Raw genomic sequence first — 15,666 nt, 5'->3', positions numbered from 1 at the left:
AAGATGAAGGTATTGTGTCCATCTACAACTAAAAATATTTTTAAAACAGTTAATAACTGTCTTTTAAAAACTATTTTAAAGCAAGTTACAAAGAGCATGCTCAACATTGATATTCATCTTTGGAGAGGTCCAGCCAGGTATGTTGTAGAACGTCTCATATTCTCAACTAGCTATTATAAAACTGGTAGTAATCATAAAAAAAATCCATAGGTAGTCACATAGTCAAATATGACATTCTTTAATATTGTTAAAATGAGTAGAAATCTGACCTTGATTTTTCTCCACCCAGTCCCCCAATTAGCTTTGAGGCTCTTTCAAGTTTCTTAGCACAGAGTTCCACCTGATATTCTAAAGCAGCCTTTTCCTCAGTTTTCTCAAGAAATGTCTTTTGCAAATTTTCCAAATGGTGTTCTACTTCCGCCAGTTCTGCTCTTTTCTGATTCAAAAGTTCCATTGTCTCAGCTAAGGATTTCTGAGCTTCTGCTAAGCGAGCTTTCTTAGGAGCCACAACCTATGTGGAAACAATATATACAGATGTGATGTGTACTATGTAAAACTTTACACATATAATTCCTTTATAGATATTATGAATTACAAATGCATTATAATAAAAAATTACATAAAAGTAAAAAGTGTTTATATATTTCATAAAATATATAAATCACCTGGACTAGCAAGATGTGACCTACAAAATAAATTATTCTGGACCAACAAAGTAAGAAACTGCCACTCAAGTGAGGAACAGAGAAAGTTTGTAATAGAAATAACAAGTGTTTAAAATACATGAATGTGTTTTTGGTTTTGGTGGTTTTTATTTCCTTCCCCAAAATCTGTGATCTTCCTCCTAGTCACTCCAAGGATTAGAACTATGAAAATGGAAATACAAAGGAGGACAGCCTTGGTATTCAGTTTCACAAAATTAATTTTTCCTCAACAAATATTGAAAAGCCACCTTGTTGAGAAAAAAGGGATTTTCTGAAGTTGTTATTTTGTTGTACTAATTTATTAGCATGTCAAAAATGAAGTTTGGCCAACTTGATCACTAGTACAAAGAATTCAGATGATGACCAGAGAGTCTGTGCCAGTTAGAAAAAATATAGTCTTGACACTTCAGGTTCATCAACATGAATGAAGGAGACAAAGAGGGAGAAGTGAAAGCATGGTTATCAGACAGCAATGTCCTGCTTTCTCACCTCCGAAATCCTGAAGGAAAAGCATGTTGAAAAAGCAGAGGACGGAAGTTCCCTTTTCTACTTTGGATTTCAGAGGAGACATTGCTAGTTATCTCCCTTCCACCCTCCTGCATCAACATGGGGCAGCGTGGATATACAAAGTGGGAAGACAGAAAAGAGCCTGAATACTTTGACTTCTCTGCTTTGTAGTAAGGATCCAGAAGAATCCATATGCCCTGTGGGACATGTGGAAATTAGCCAAATTGAGAGGTAGCAGCCTTCCATGAGACTACTATGTGGATAGACTACATGTTCAATGGAAGGACATCCCAGATGAAATTAGTTTTATTTCAATAATACTCCCCTGAAACTAACAATCAAAGTCCCTACATCACCACAAGCAGATGTTATATCTCATTAAGGAATATCTTTCAAATTGTTATAGTCTGATCACTCATTCTGTTCTCTGAGTTTATTCTGAATACATTCTACTGTGTATTTTCATCTGCTTTTTAACTTACATTTCCTGCTTCCCTGGGTAGAATTATGCCTTTTAGGGGGTAAAGTTTGTGTTTCTCTGGTCTTTTACTAGACAAATTTACAAAATGTTCTTAACCATTCTTTGCTCTCCCAGGAATTTGACCCCAATGTCTACTTTATAAAAGATACCTGATCAGTGCCTACCACTGCTTCAGGGGATTTTTCCATGATCTTCTCTTAACCTACTGGATCTTCTTCTGATCTTTTCAGTCAACTTAAAAAACTTTATTGAGATATAATTCATATATCATACAATTTTCCCATTTAAAGTGTATAAGTCAATGGTTTTTAGTATGTTCACAGAATTGTGCAAGCATCATCACAATTTCAGCACATTTTCATTATCCAAAAAAAGAAACCCATACCATTATTCCCACCTCAACCCTCCCCCATCATCCTTTCCCCTAATCTCTTGTCCCCAATTACTTAGCTACTTTCTGTCTTTATATATTTCCCTATTCTGAACATTATTTATTCCTCCTTTATAATTATAATTATATATCCTTTGACCAAGAGCTCTCCATTCCCTTTCCCTCCTAATAACCCAAGTCTCCTAACTACCTTATATATCCAGAGAAAATGAATTCAGTATATTGAAAAGACATATGCACTCCCACTAAGACGTAATCAATGTAAGTGTCCATCAATGGATGGTTGGAGTTGTGGTACCTATGCACAATGGAATATTATTCATCCATAAAAAGAATGAAATAATGTCATTTGCAACAACACAGATGAACCTGGAGGATGTTACATTAAGTGAAATAAGCCAGGCACAGAAAGACAAACAATACATGATCTCACTCAAATGTAGAATCAAAAAAGCTGAATCCACTTTTTAATCTGCTACTTTACCCTTGATGTTTTAGATTTTTCTTTTTCTTTCTGTTCTCCCCTCTCAAACTCAATGTCCCTTTTGCCTCAGGGCCTTATAGTTACAGGTCAGTCTGGACAATCCAACTGCTCATCCATGCTCCGGCAGCACTACCACTGGTACCAGGTCCTCCCAGGAATATTCTCTGTATCTACTAAGTATACAATCAACATCTGATGATTATGCTGCAGCAGGACAAATTTTCCCTGGAATCACTTTGAAAAACTTTTTAACTAGTAAGTATATACCTATGCTTTAATTTCTGGGAATATTTTAGAGAAAATGGATGTGCAAATGCTCAAAATACCTTTGCAACTCTGTCATACACTTCCATAGCCATGATCCATTTACACAGACCCTCAGCTGCAGAAGAAGCTTTAGCAACCTTTGGGGGGTCAAATTCAGGGTTTGTCAAATATTCACCACGGATCTTCTGCATAACAGTCACCTATACAACCAAGATTTAGATTTTAAAATTTCAACATGTATCACAGTCATAGGTGAAAAAAGTATATGTAATAAAAATATTTGAATAAAAATGCTATGCTGTCTTTAGAAACCAAAATCAATATTTTGAGATAATTTTTTAAAAAAGAACTTTCTCGTTATGTTTTATAAAGCAAGAATTACATAATTTTTAAGATCTTATATATCTTGGCAAAGTCACATTTAGAGAAAAAAAATCCAATATAACTCACTGGAATATTGTCCTTGTCGTATTCTCTCAAATCTCTTAAGAAATTCATATCTCCCAGAAGTTTTTTACTAGGTCCCCAGTAATCAAATATCTAAAAATAAAATTTATAGAAACTTACTAAGTGTGCAATTAAAAATGCTCAAATATAATATTTTTCTTCTTAAAGTTTAAGACATATTATCCAGAAAAGTTGTTCATATGCTTTTGAAATATCAACTTATGTCTCCTTGGAAACTAAGATTCTTCTGAGAACATGCTAAATATATGAAATATTTTAAATACAGAGATGAACTTATACATTAAATTTTTATCAAAAAACTGAAAGAAGGGCTGGGACTGTGGCTCAAAGGTAGAGCACTTGCCTGGCATTCATGAGGCACTGGGTTTGATTCTCAGCACCACATATGAATAAATGAATAAAATAAAGGTCTGTCAACATCTAGAAAAATTTAAAAAAACTGAAAGGAAAATTTGTGATCATTTCTTTTGAAAACTTAAAGTTGACATGGACATCACAACTTCATATAAGAAAGTACATTTTGGGGACTGGGGTTGTGACTTGGTGGTAGAGTGCTTGCCTAGCATGTGTGAGGCACTGGGTTCAATTCTCAGCACCGAATATGAATGGATAAATAAAATAAAGGTCCATCAACAACTGAAAAAAATTTTTAAAAAGAAAATACATTTTCATTTATTACTTCAACTTTTACATTCCTTTGTTCTTTGACTCTTTCAAGCAAGCATTTTCTTTCTTTCTTTCTTCCTTTTATTTCTTGCTTTTTTTTTTTTCCAGGGATTGAACCCTGAACCCTGGGGCACTTAATCATTAAATTACATCTCTAGCCTTTTTGCTTGTTTGTTTGTATTTTATTTAGAGACAGGGTCTCACTGAGTTGCTCAGGGCCTTGTTAAGTTGCTGAAGCTGGTTTGGAACTTTCAATCCTCCTGCCTCAGTCTCTAGAGCTGCTGGGATTAGAGGTATGTGCCACTGCACCTGGCTAAAGCATTTTTCTTAAAGGTAATCTCCTTACCTCCAAGCAAAATCAAAAGAAGAGAAAATGGAAAGTCAAGAGATAATATATATTGCTCTATCAGTCACAGGGTAAAGTCACATACTAGGTAAAGATGTTGAATAACTAGCTCACCATTTTTTCCTACTTTCAGAAACCTGACTGGAGTTGGGGGTGCATGTAAATGGGAATAACTTGACAAAAGCCTATTTATTTTCTTTATTATCTCAATGAAGGATAGAATGGCAAGAAGAAGGGAAGGAAAGAAGGAAGGAAGGAAGGAAGGAAGGAAGGAAGGAAGGAAGGAAGGAAGGAAGGAAGGAAGAAAGGGAGGACGGGAAGAAGGAAGGGAGGGAGAGAGGAAGGGAGGGAGGGAGGGAGGAAGGAAGGGAAAAGAAAAAAGAAAAAGAAAGGGTGGAAGAAAGGAGGAAAGAAAAGAAAAAAATTTTAAGTCAGGAATTCAAACTCAGGCATTATATAACCCTGAAAAGAAAATCAGTAATATGGATGGATGCTATGCCTTCCTTCTTAAGGAATATAGCCTTGAATGATAATTATAACAGCAACTAACATTTATTGTAATTGTTTATTGTTTATAAGGCTTTTTGCATAAGAGCTTTATATATATTAACTACCTTAATGCACACATTCACTGTGATATAGGTACTATGATTATCCTCTTTCCACAGAATTCCATAGAGGTTAAGCACCTGTATAAAGTTACATAGATAGGATGTTCAGGATTTCTGAATATAGATGTTCTGGCTCTAGAACACATGCTTTTAACAACTTCATTATACTGCTTATTTAACTAAGCAAAATTTTTTGAATGTTCAGAATCACCTATATGATATGTATCACATTCTTAAGAATCTTAGCTATGAATGTACAAGTGTTCATTCAATTCCAACCTCAAGATAGGAGGGAGTCCTGCATAGGCAGAGAAGGAGATAAAGGCAATTAGAATCACATTTTTCAGACACTATACTCCCTATAATACATACAGTGTTTTCTGCAGATAATTCTCCATTTATTCAACCTGGAAAACAGTACTTCTTTCCTGGATTGGATACCATTGATATTTAATTTCATGGTACCGGATTAGGTACTATTAATATTTAATTTGATATTGATATTACAAACAAGTCCTATATATTCATGAATATGATTTGAATCTGTGCCCAGTTATTACCTTGCCTCCAGTTCCAGAAGGATCTGAAATTTTTTCTGGTTTTATATCTTTCATGACACAAATAGCAGCCATAACTAGTTTAACACCAGATGGAGGATTCTTCATTGATTTCACGATTGTAATATCAGCTGGCTGAACCAAAAGAAAACAAGACATCTTCAGAACAGTTTATTTTCAAATAAGGAGAGTTTTTAAAGTAATATTGGGGAATAATGAAGTATCCCCTTTCACTCAAAATTGTAGTTTTATTTTGCTTTGTATGGTTATGAAATCGTTAGCAAAATATTATCTAGCATAGGTTAATAGTAATGGTTCTTTAATGTTTGGGGGCTCATAAATTCTTATGAGGATGACAGCTCTGAACCCTCCAAAAATGTATTTTTGCACATGTACAATCACATACCAAGCCCATTATCTAAAACTCAGGTTAAGAACCATGATTTACATGAAGATTTATTTCTGAATTTGCCCACATACATTAGTTTTACTGACAAAAGTGAAAGAAATAGATCCCACTTCTAAACTTAATTTCTACAAAAGGTATTTATGCACACTAGATTATGATTATGATGCACACTAGAAATTCACTTATGTATTCCCCATTCCAATATCCTTCTGACATTTTTTACAATGGTACAAATGCTGGAAAATGAACACTACATTTCTTAGTTTCACAAGCAACTAGAGTTCTGGGTGGGAATTAGTTTCCACAATCAGATCACTTTAGTGAAACTAGAATTCAGACAACAAATGGGGAGAGTGGTAGTGTGAGGTATCCATTTTCTTGATATGGATTATAGTGGAGGCAGTCTGGTTCTTCATGAAGGCTCTGTTAGCTACAATTTCAGAGGAACAGTTCCTGTAGTACAAAATATCTACAATTTGGCTTTGTGAGTCGTTTCTAGTGGCTTAATCTAGGATCTGTTTCTTTAACTCTTCTAATAATTCTGCAATTCATTTATAAAGTTCCCTTTAAAAATTCTCATCTATTTGTACTAGAGTCACCTCTGTTCCCTGCAACTGAATTCTAACTCATATAATATGGTATTGCATACCAGAAAGGGTACAAGCAACACACTCTCAAGGAAAGAGGAGCCTAAGATTAATGAACTGAATTGGTGAGGTTTGAAGGCACCAAGAATCCTATATCAGAAGAGGGAATGCTAAAAGTTCATGGAACATAGTTGATAGACCAGTTCCTTAAATTAATAGTCTTGGATATCTAGAATGGAGTGCCTGTTAAAACCAAGGCTTTGTCAAACTGAGTGGCTACTGTGATAAATCTCTAAGGAAAGAATGAAGAAAGACCATAGAATAGTGTGGTTTTTAAATGTGCTAGAGAGTATAAAGAAAGAAAATAACAAACTCAGTTTTAAATTCCTGGTTCATGACACAGAACACTAGGAAGTTTCTATAAATGCTCTAAAATAATCTCTTGTCTTATAACTACCAAAAAGGTGATGTAACTTCAAGTTATAGCTTGATCCTTTGAGATGCTGAATTACCCATAAGCTGAGTTCAGAATTTGAGGTCTATTACATAAAAGTTAGGGCACTGATTAGGAAAAAAGGCCAAAAATGGGGTCTGAATATCCTGAGCCCCCATGTTACACTGGGTTTCCCTAGTCTACATATGTTCTCTCTCCTGCACTTTTTGGTGAGGTTGTTCTAGTCTTGCTTAAAGATCCTGTAAAAACTCCTATACAACGCATTGTGGTTCATTGGAAATGACTTTTGAGTTTTTCCGTGCATACATATCCAGGAGACTGAAGAAATAACTTCACTCTCCACTCCACCCCCCTTTTTTTTTCCAGTGCAGGGCCTTGTGTAACCATACTCTTTTTAACATGTTCTTCCTAACCATGTACAGAATCACTTTGGCCTCTCAGAGACTGTTTATCCTATTCTTAATGGAATAATCTGATTGAAAGTTAGAAATAATAAATGAAAAACAAACATATAACAATATATTGACACACCGCCAAGAGGAAGTTTCATTTGACTGAGCAAAAACAATACCACCCAATGAAATAGAAACACACCTAACTAACCAAAGACCTGAATGGTTTCACTTTGTTGAGGAAACCCAGTGACTAATTCAAATACTTGCCTTAAGTGTATCTAGTGCAGACAAAGCTGCTTCCAAGGCTGGAATTGCCTCAGCTAGGTCACTTTCACACTCATTTTTTAGAGTTTGGGCTTCTTCAGCCTTTCCACTGGCTATCTCTTCATCTAATTTCACAAACTTTTTTTTTGCTTCCACTTCTGCAGATTCTATCTCAATTATCTAAAGGAAAAAAAAAAAAAGACAATTGTTCAAGCACTCAATTGCTTTCTCAATTCTAGAGACAAAAGAATATGTGAAAATTAAGTAATCCAGCACATTATTTTGAAGGATAGAAGGGTCTAGGGTAAAATGAGAAATGCAAATATATGTGACCTAATTTGGAAATGGGCTTCACACCTCTTCAAAAACAAACAACTGGGCTGGGATTGTAGCTCAGTGGTAGGGTGCTTGCCTAGCACATGTGAGACTCTGGGTGTGATCCTTGGCACTAGATAAAAATAAATAAATAAAGATATTGTGATCATCTACAACTAAAAATAAAATAAAATAAAATAAAATAAAATATTTTTTAAAAAAAGAACTCACATGGGACCCAGTAAGACTCTAGTGTTTAAAAAAATGGGGGCTTATCTTTAAGACAAATATTAATATTTCAATTGTCTTTTGATAGGCAATAAAAAAACTCTACCTGCATCATACGTGCATTTTCTATTTTAGCTTCCTCCAATTTGGGCTGTAACTGAACAAGCTCGATTTGCATTTCACCAACCTAAATAGACAGTTTGTCATTAAGTTTCCATTGCTATCATAGCTACTGAAATCAAACACAGAAAATATAAATTTTATACAAATATTAACATTTTTCCAGTTCTTTGTATGATAAGCAAAACCATGAGAATGTAGTCAGTTTTTCTCACAAAAGATTTTCTCATTCTTGAGTATATGACAGGTTAGTGGGAGAATACAGTTGCCATGGAAGAAATGTAGACAGAAAAGAAGTCAGCAGCTCAGGTATCCCTATTATACCATGTATATGGTATACAGAGCAAAAATGAACCAACAAAAACCTCAATATAAGTAATAACTTAAATTGAACTAACACTAGTATTACCAACACTTGATAGACTAAAAAACCCAAATCTTATATTTAATTAAAAAACACAGACTTCCTATATTCTCTCAAATGCCAAAAAATTAACTAAACATAAAACAGGATATATTTAAGTCTGTGTGGTCTGGGCAACTTAATGAATGTCTCTAAATTTAACTCTATCCATCTGTAAAATGACAATCATAATAGTGACTATCTTACGGGGTTGTTATGAGGAATAACTGGGAATGCATGTGAAAGTGTGCATATAACAAATTCCTAATCACTTGTAGCTCTTATTATTTCTTGTATTTCTCAGTATATATTACCATTTTGAGCAGCTCATCAGATTTACCTGAGACTCAGCAAAAGCTAATTTGTCAAGACCATTTACATATCGTTGTTTTGCTTCCATGACAGCTTGTCGCTTCTTAGTCAAAAGCTGTCGAAATGAACCAATAAGTTCAAGATAAGAAGTAGCAGTAACATAGTTATGTCTTCCTAACTCATGCAAGAACCTGAAAGAGATGCAGGTAACATATGTTCCTATAAGTAATGGGTTCCATGAAGAGGTAAATTCAACAGAGCCTTAACAACAAACATTTAAGAATAAATGTCAAATTTTATGTAGAAGTATAAGTACTTGAACTTTATAAGACTCCAGAATTCTGCACATAACCGTATCCTAATGTCTTGTCTGCAAAATATTAAATAGCAATGACATATTTTAAAAACACAAACCAATGAAGATGTTTGTAAAAAATAATCTATTGTACAAAAAATACAAACTTTTTCCCCCTATTGTTTCATACACTGAGATCTAAACCTATGGACCCAAGATACTGTGTTAAGGTAGGTAAGTAGAATTAGAAAGAGGAACTTTGTAACAGAAAGGATAGCAAGCACAAGTCATCACCCCAAGGCACAAGTGTGTTACACAATACTTGACTGGTATAAAGCCAAAAGTATAAGACTACTACATACATACATGGAAACAATGATATTTAGTGGTAAATACATGAACTACAGCACACTGCTTGATGCCTCTTAAGTCAACTGTGCTGGTTATTTGATTCTGGACAGGCAATATAACATGGGTACTTAGGGTTACACATCTTTGAGATGAGTACATCCAAGATGAACAGAGTTAGAAAGAACACTCTTTAAGTATCTATACCCCCAACTACCCCCCCACCCCCACCCCCACCCCGCCTTTCTAAGAACTTCTACCTGGTGCCTGGGCAACAATGTTTGATCTACAAAATCTGCTACTCTAACCACAGCTGATCAGGTCAGGGTTGGGCACTGGACACAAACAAGACTAATCACATTTTGGAATAAATTTGGAATAGGGAGCTAGAAATGGCCTTCTAGTCTCCGTTTATAACTGTAACTGCAAGAAGTAAACTTGAGAACCGAGAGGCAGCCAGCTTCTTCCAAATGTACTGGGAAGTATAACAGGCAATCTACAAAAAGAGACAAGAAAGCAGATACCCAAAGAGAAGCACTGATGAGAAACAGGAAAATAACAAAAAAACAAAAAAACAAAAAACAAAAAAAAGAAAAGAAAAGAAAAGAAAAGAAAAAAAAGAAAGAAAAAGAAAAGAAAAGAAAAGAGAAGGGGTGGGGTCCTGATGACTCTAACACATGCTTTTCTGATTATTTTTTTTTCTTTTCTCTTTCTTTCTTTCTTTCTTTCTCTCTTTCTTTCTCTCTCTCTCTCTCTCTCTCTCTCTCTCTCTCTCTCTCTCTCTCTCTTTCTTTCTTTCTTTCTTTCTTTCTTTCTTTCTTTCTTTCTTTCTTTCTTTCTTTCTTTCTTTCTTTCTTTCTTTCTTTCTTTCTTTCTTTCTTTCTTTCTTTCTTTCTTTCTTTCTTTCTTTCTTTCTTTCTTTCTTTCTTTCTTTTTGATGCCAGGGATTGAACCCAGGGGCATTTAACTACTGAGTCACATCCCTGGCTCTTTTTATGTTTCATTTAGAGACAGGGTCTTGTTAAGTTGCTGAGAACCTTGCTAAGCTGTTGAGGCTGGCTTTGAACTCATGATCCTTCTGCCTTAGCCTCCCAAACCTCTGGGATTACAGGCATGCATCACCACACCCAACTTTTCCAGTTACTTCTGAGATCCAGTTGTATTTTTCCCCTTGAGCTTTGTGAAACACCCCTGGACCTTTATAATAAAATTCCCCCTTTTGTTAAGGCTAGACAACCCAGTAGTTTTCTATTATTTGCAGACTGAGGTTTTAACTAATTAAATGTTCAGAAAGAAGGAGAAGAAATAGAAAACATTAAAAATCTGGACTTCAGCAAAAAGAAATACTTTAAAATATAAGGCATTAATGTCATTTTAAAATTTATTACTACTGACCTCTCTGAAAGGTCCAAAATGGAGGTGTGAAAGTGTTTACAGACTGGAACTATCTCTCGACGTTCGACTTCAGTAAGCTCTAGTGTTTCTAAGAATTTCACAGCTACAAGTTGGAGAGCATCTTCAGGCCATGGCTAAAAATAGGAAAAATGAAAAGTTATGAAATTTAAGATGAGTAGTCCCAATCCAATCCAACTATATAAGTTAAGTGACTTCCTTTAGAAAAAGAATTTGGAATTGAGAAAATTAAGACCTTAATGAGGAAAATAGAATAAGAGGGACTGAGTTTACAATATTTATTAGGTTTATAAAAGACTTAAGTATTTTACATTTATATTAAACACATTATAAATGAAGGGTCAATGATATTTTACATATCAAAGACACATTAGACTACCTTTCCAACTCTTCCACTTGAATGTCTATTAGACATCCCAAATTTAGCGTGCCAGTGGCAGAAAATTCTAGTTGCCCACCCAATATCTATCAGTCCCTTCTTCTTAGTAAAGCTACTTCTGGATAGCAATATGCCCAGCTAAAAGATTACATTTGCTAAAGATTCCCTTGTAATTCAGAAGAGCCAGGACATACAAGCAGTTGTTAGGTAGGACTTCAGAAACAGCTCTTTAGAGGGTTGGTTACACAGAGTTGGCCTGTATACTTTTTGGCCTATTTTTATTCTTCTACTTCTTGTCTGGAATACATTTATGAAAACTAGAGATCTACCAATCACCTTAGAGACTATAAATTGACTTTGAGAATGGAAATCCTATAGTAAGGGTAGTAAAGCAGAAAGAACTAAAGAACTTGGGCTACTGATGACTTTATATAAATGCCACAAAAACACCAACCACTCTGCTGACCTTCAGCTGTTTTGTTTATTGTTTTATGGTGGTGGGGATTGAACACAGGGCCTCACACATACTAAACATGCCCCCAGAGCCTTCTTTCTAAAACAGCATTCCTTCTGATGTTACTCTAAACCTTATAATCAGTTTTCTTCCTAGTACTTACCAATACCTTGCATATCATTTATTTGTCTATTTATTGTTGGTCTACCCCTCAACCCTGGACTAAACTGTAAAATTCATGAAAGCAAGTACTTTCTCTCAGTGCTATTCCTTCAATGCCTAAAACAGTACTTTGCCAATGAATACTTGAAATATTTAATTAAATGTTAATGAGTAACTTTCATTTGCTCATTAGAATACTTTTCAGACTTTCTTTCATTTAGATTCAATAAAGGGCTTGTAGTTTTTTTCCTTTGGAGCCAATAGTATGTATTTTAAGACCAATTTCTTTTCTTTTCTTTTCTTTCTTTCTTTTTTTTTTTTTTTTGGTGTGTAGCCCTCTATCCTAGTAAACTTCAAATTTCTCTTTCTTTCTTTCTTTCTTTCTTTCTTTCTTTCTTTCTTTTTTTGCAAGTGCTGGGACTGAACCCAGGGCCTCAAGCATAATGAGAACATGTTCTACTACTTAGCTACATCCCCAGTCCCAAATTCAATCTTCTTGCTGAGGCAACCTATTAGTAAAAAAAGTATTAAGCATATGCTTCTATTATACACATTTTACTAATAGATTACATTCATGTGACATTATTGTTCTAATACATTTTTAAACCTAAAGAGGCTTCCAAAGATTTATTATTTTAAGAATGAAAAAATTTTTGCTGGGTGCAGTGGTGTAAGCCTGTAATCCCAACTGCTTGGGAGGCTGAGGCAGGAGGATCACAAGTTCAAAGTCAGCCTGAGCAACTTATTGAGGCCCTAAGCAATCAATGAGAACCTGTCTCTAAATAAAATACAAAATAGGGCTGGGATGTGGCTCAGTGGTTGAGTGCCCCTGGGTTCAATTCCTGGAATCTGCCGCCCCTTCCCAAAAAAAGAAATTTTGTAAAATAAAGATTAAATGTCATGAGCTGGGGCTGGGGCTCAGTGGCAGGGTGCTTGCCTAGCATGTGTGAGGCATGAACTGGGTTCAGTTCTCAGCATTACATATGAATAAGTAAAATAAAGTCCACTGACAACTAAAAAAATAATTAAAAAAAAAAAGATTAAATGTCATATCTTTAAAAACCTAGGAGGCTTATTTTTGTATTCTGGGTGCTTCTGCTGCCTTTTTTTTTTTTTTTGGTACTGGGGACTGAATCCAGGGGTACTTAACCACTGAGCCACATTCCCAGCCCTTTTTATATTTTATTTGGAAACAAGGTCTCACTGAGTTGATTAGGGTCTTACTAAGTTGCCGAGGCTGGCTTTGAACTTGTGATCCTCCTGCATCGGCCTCCCGAGCCACTGGGATTACAGGTGTATTCTTCCTCCCATACCCCCTAGCAAGGTGCTTCACTTTTAATCATCCTGCTAATCAAGCAGGTTTAATACTATCTGTAGCAGTTAGAATGTTTATGATTAAAGAAAAACAAGTAATATTACTATGTCTCCCCAAAAAGGGGATGTATCATCTTATATAGAAAGAAGTCAAAGATATTTCACACAGTGTTACTTAATTACAAGCTTAACCATGTTATCAGAGATCCAAGTTCTTTCCATCTTTAAGCTCCACCATTCCTAGTGCACTCTGTTTCACTTATTGTGGTGACAAAATGATTGCTGTAGCTATGGGGATCACACCCTCAAGAACAAGGCTGGGCTGGGGTTGTAGCTCAGTGGTAGAGCACTTGCCTAGCATGTGTGAGACACTGGGTTCGATTCTCAGCACCACATATATAAATAAGTAAAATAAAGATCCATCAACAACTAAAAAAAAATCTTTAAAAAAAATAAAAAGAAAGAGAAAGAATCAAGGCTAAGAAACCTGAAAGCCCTTTGCCTACAGTGGGGAAAAGAAAAAAGAAAAAGTATATTTTTTCCCAAAACTCCCCAAAGACTTTACCCCAGAACCCATTGGCAAGAAGTGAATAAGCTTGTGAATAAAACAATCACTAGCAAGAAAGCCCCAGTACTGACCCAACCATGAATTATTTCTGTGAAACACAGCTACATTTCACTAAAAATTCAAAATTCTGTCATCAAGGACAGAGATATAAAATGGCTGTTGAACAGGTAACCAATAGTAGCTCTCTTGCCATCATATGCAAATCATAATATACCCTGGGGATATGATTCAAATAATCAATGTAAAACCACGTTCTAAACATCCTTCTTAAATTTGTCTTTTTACCAATTTCTTATCAAATCTTGTTGCCTTTGTTTTTGCCTCTTGATGGCTGACATGGAACTCAAGTTGGTTCATACCAGTTATACCATCCTTTCTTTTACTGTTTATGTTATGCTTACATTGTGCCTTCAGTTTTCAGTTCACTGTGGGAATTCCTCAGAGTACCTTGTCATATCATCTATGACACATGGTCATGTACCATAAAATCTGAGTAAGAGTATCAATGTTAATTCATATAAAATATTCCATTTTTAAAACTTTCCAATAACTGTTCCCTTATCCTCTGAACTGTTTTGGTTCCCCTAGTAAGTATGTACCCTACTTTGAAGACTAGGGTATATCCTAAAAGTCAATGCTTTTCTGACTGCATGACATGTAGTGGTTTACACTCACTTTCTGAGTTTCACAAACCCAAGTCCCAAATAATGCCATCAACTCTAGTGACACAGGCTCTTTCTCTCCAGTTCATAACTGTAAAGTGTGTTCTTCTCTATTGCCCACTTAATATCCCTTATTTTCAAAATTCCTCTTCTTCTAATTTTCCCAACAGGTATGACTCACTAATTGAAAGTATCAAGGTTATGAAAAAACACCCAGCAGTTACATAATTATAAAGATTTTATAAAAGAAGACTATATGATTAAAGAGATTATATTTTATGGTTTTGGATTTTGCCTACTTAATAGAAGCAATATTAAGATATAGCTTACATAAATAAAAATTGTTTCACATAGTTTTTGCTACTATATGAAACATACATGTCATCCTCGAAAGGGCAGAATTAGATTTTAAACATAAAATTCATGATCTATAGGCAGAAAGGAATAAAACAAATTATTTCCAGAAATTAAGAAAAATGATCCAGAGTCAATGTATAGTCCAGTTTCTCTTGGGCATAAAACAATTAAGTAGAAGGCACCATGAGATACTTTTTTCAAGATTATCAATATTTAGTGCTCCCACACAGGCAATGACAATGTTTTAAGCATTATTTGCTGCCAGCATTACTAAAATTGCTGCCCAATTGTTCTTTCTCTCTCTTGTTTTGCCCAAGTCCAATTCTTCTACCATATAACCTCCAAGTGTTTTGTTTCCCCTAAAATAAAGATTAGCTAAAAATATATTAATGCCACTGTGACATCTTTGTTATAAAACCAAATTCCTTTATAACCTGGCACTCACCCAAAACTCCAACTTATATCCTGTGGCCCTCATTACTAGTCAGCTATACCAAACTAGTTGAAGTTGCCCAAATGAGTCATTTTTCTCTCCATCCTTCCGCCTCTGCATATGCTATCCTTTCATGATGATTAACTTTATGTATCAACTTGACAGGGCAATGAGGTATCCAGATATTTGTTCAAACATTATTCTAGGTGTTTCTGTCAGATGTTTTTACATACATTTAACATTTAAATTGATAGACCAATAAAGCAGATTGTCAGTGGGTCTCAACGAATCAGCTGAAGGCTGGAATGGAAC

General features: G+C 35.0%; 1 protein-coding gene across 1 annotated transcript in view; it reads right to left on the bottom strand.

The window, feature by feature from the left end:
- The window catches only part of Dnah12 (dynein axonemal heavy chain 12), a 273,790-nt gene that overhangs the window by 66,537 nt on the left and 191,587 nt on the right, over positions 1-15,666 (bottom strand). Inside the window, exons 46-53 of the mRNA XM_047531915.1 lie at positions 11,008-11,141; positions 8,998-9,160; positions 8,241-8,321; positions 7,595-7,771; positions 5,486-5,617; positions 3,285-3,374; positions 2,894-3,034; positions 270-511 (exon numbers count right to left, since the gene is read on the bottom strand). Coding sequence (XP_047387871.1) covers positions 270-511; positions 2,894-3,034; positions 3,285-3,374; positions 5,486-5,617; positions 7,595-7,771; positions 8,241-8,321; positions 8,998-9,160; positions 11,008-11,141 — 1,160 coding nt within the window. The remainder of the gene's footprint in view (positions 1-269; positions 512-2,893; positions 3,035-3,284; positions 3,375-5,485; positions 5,618-7,594; positions 7,772-8,240; positions 8,322-8,997; positions 9,161-11,007; positions 11,142-15,666) is intronic.

The sequence above is a fragment of the Sciurus carolinensis genome, chromosome 17, assembly GCF_902686445.1.
Source record: "Sciurus carolinensis chromosome 17, mSciCar1.2, whole genome shotgun sequence".
Lineage (NCBI taxonomy): Eukaryota > Metazoa > Chordata > Mammalia > Rodentia > Sciuridae > Sciurus > Sciurus carolinensis.
Note: the sequence above shows the minus strand (reverse complement) of the source record. Positions and strands in the feature narration are given on the sequence as shown.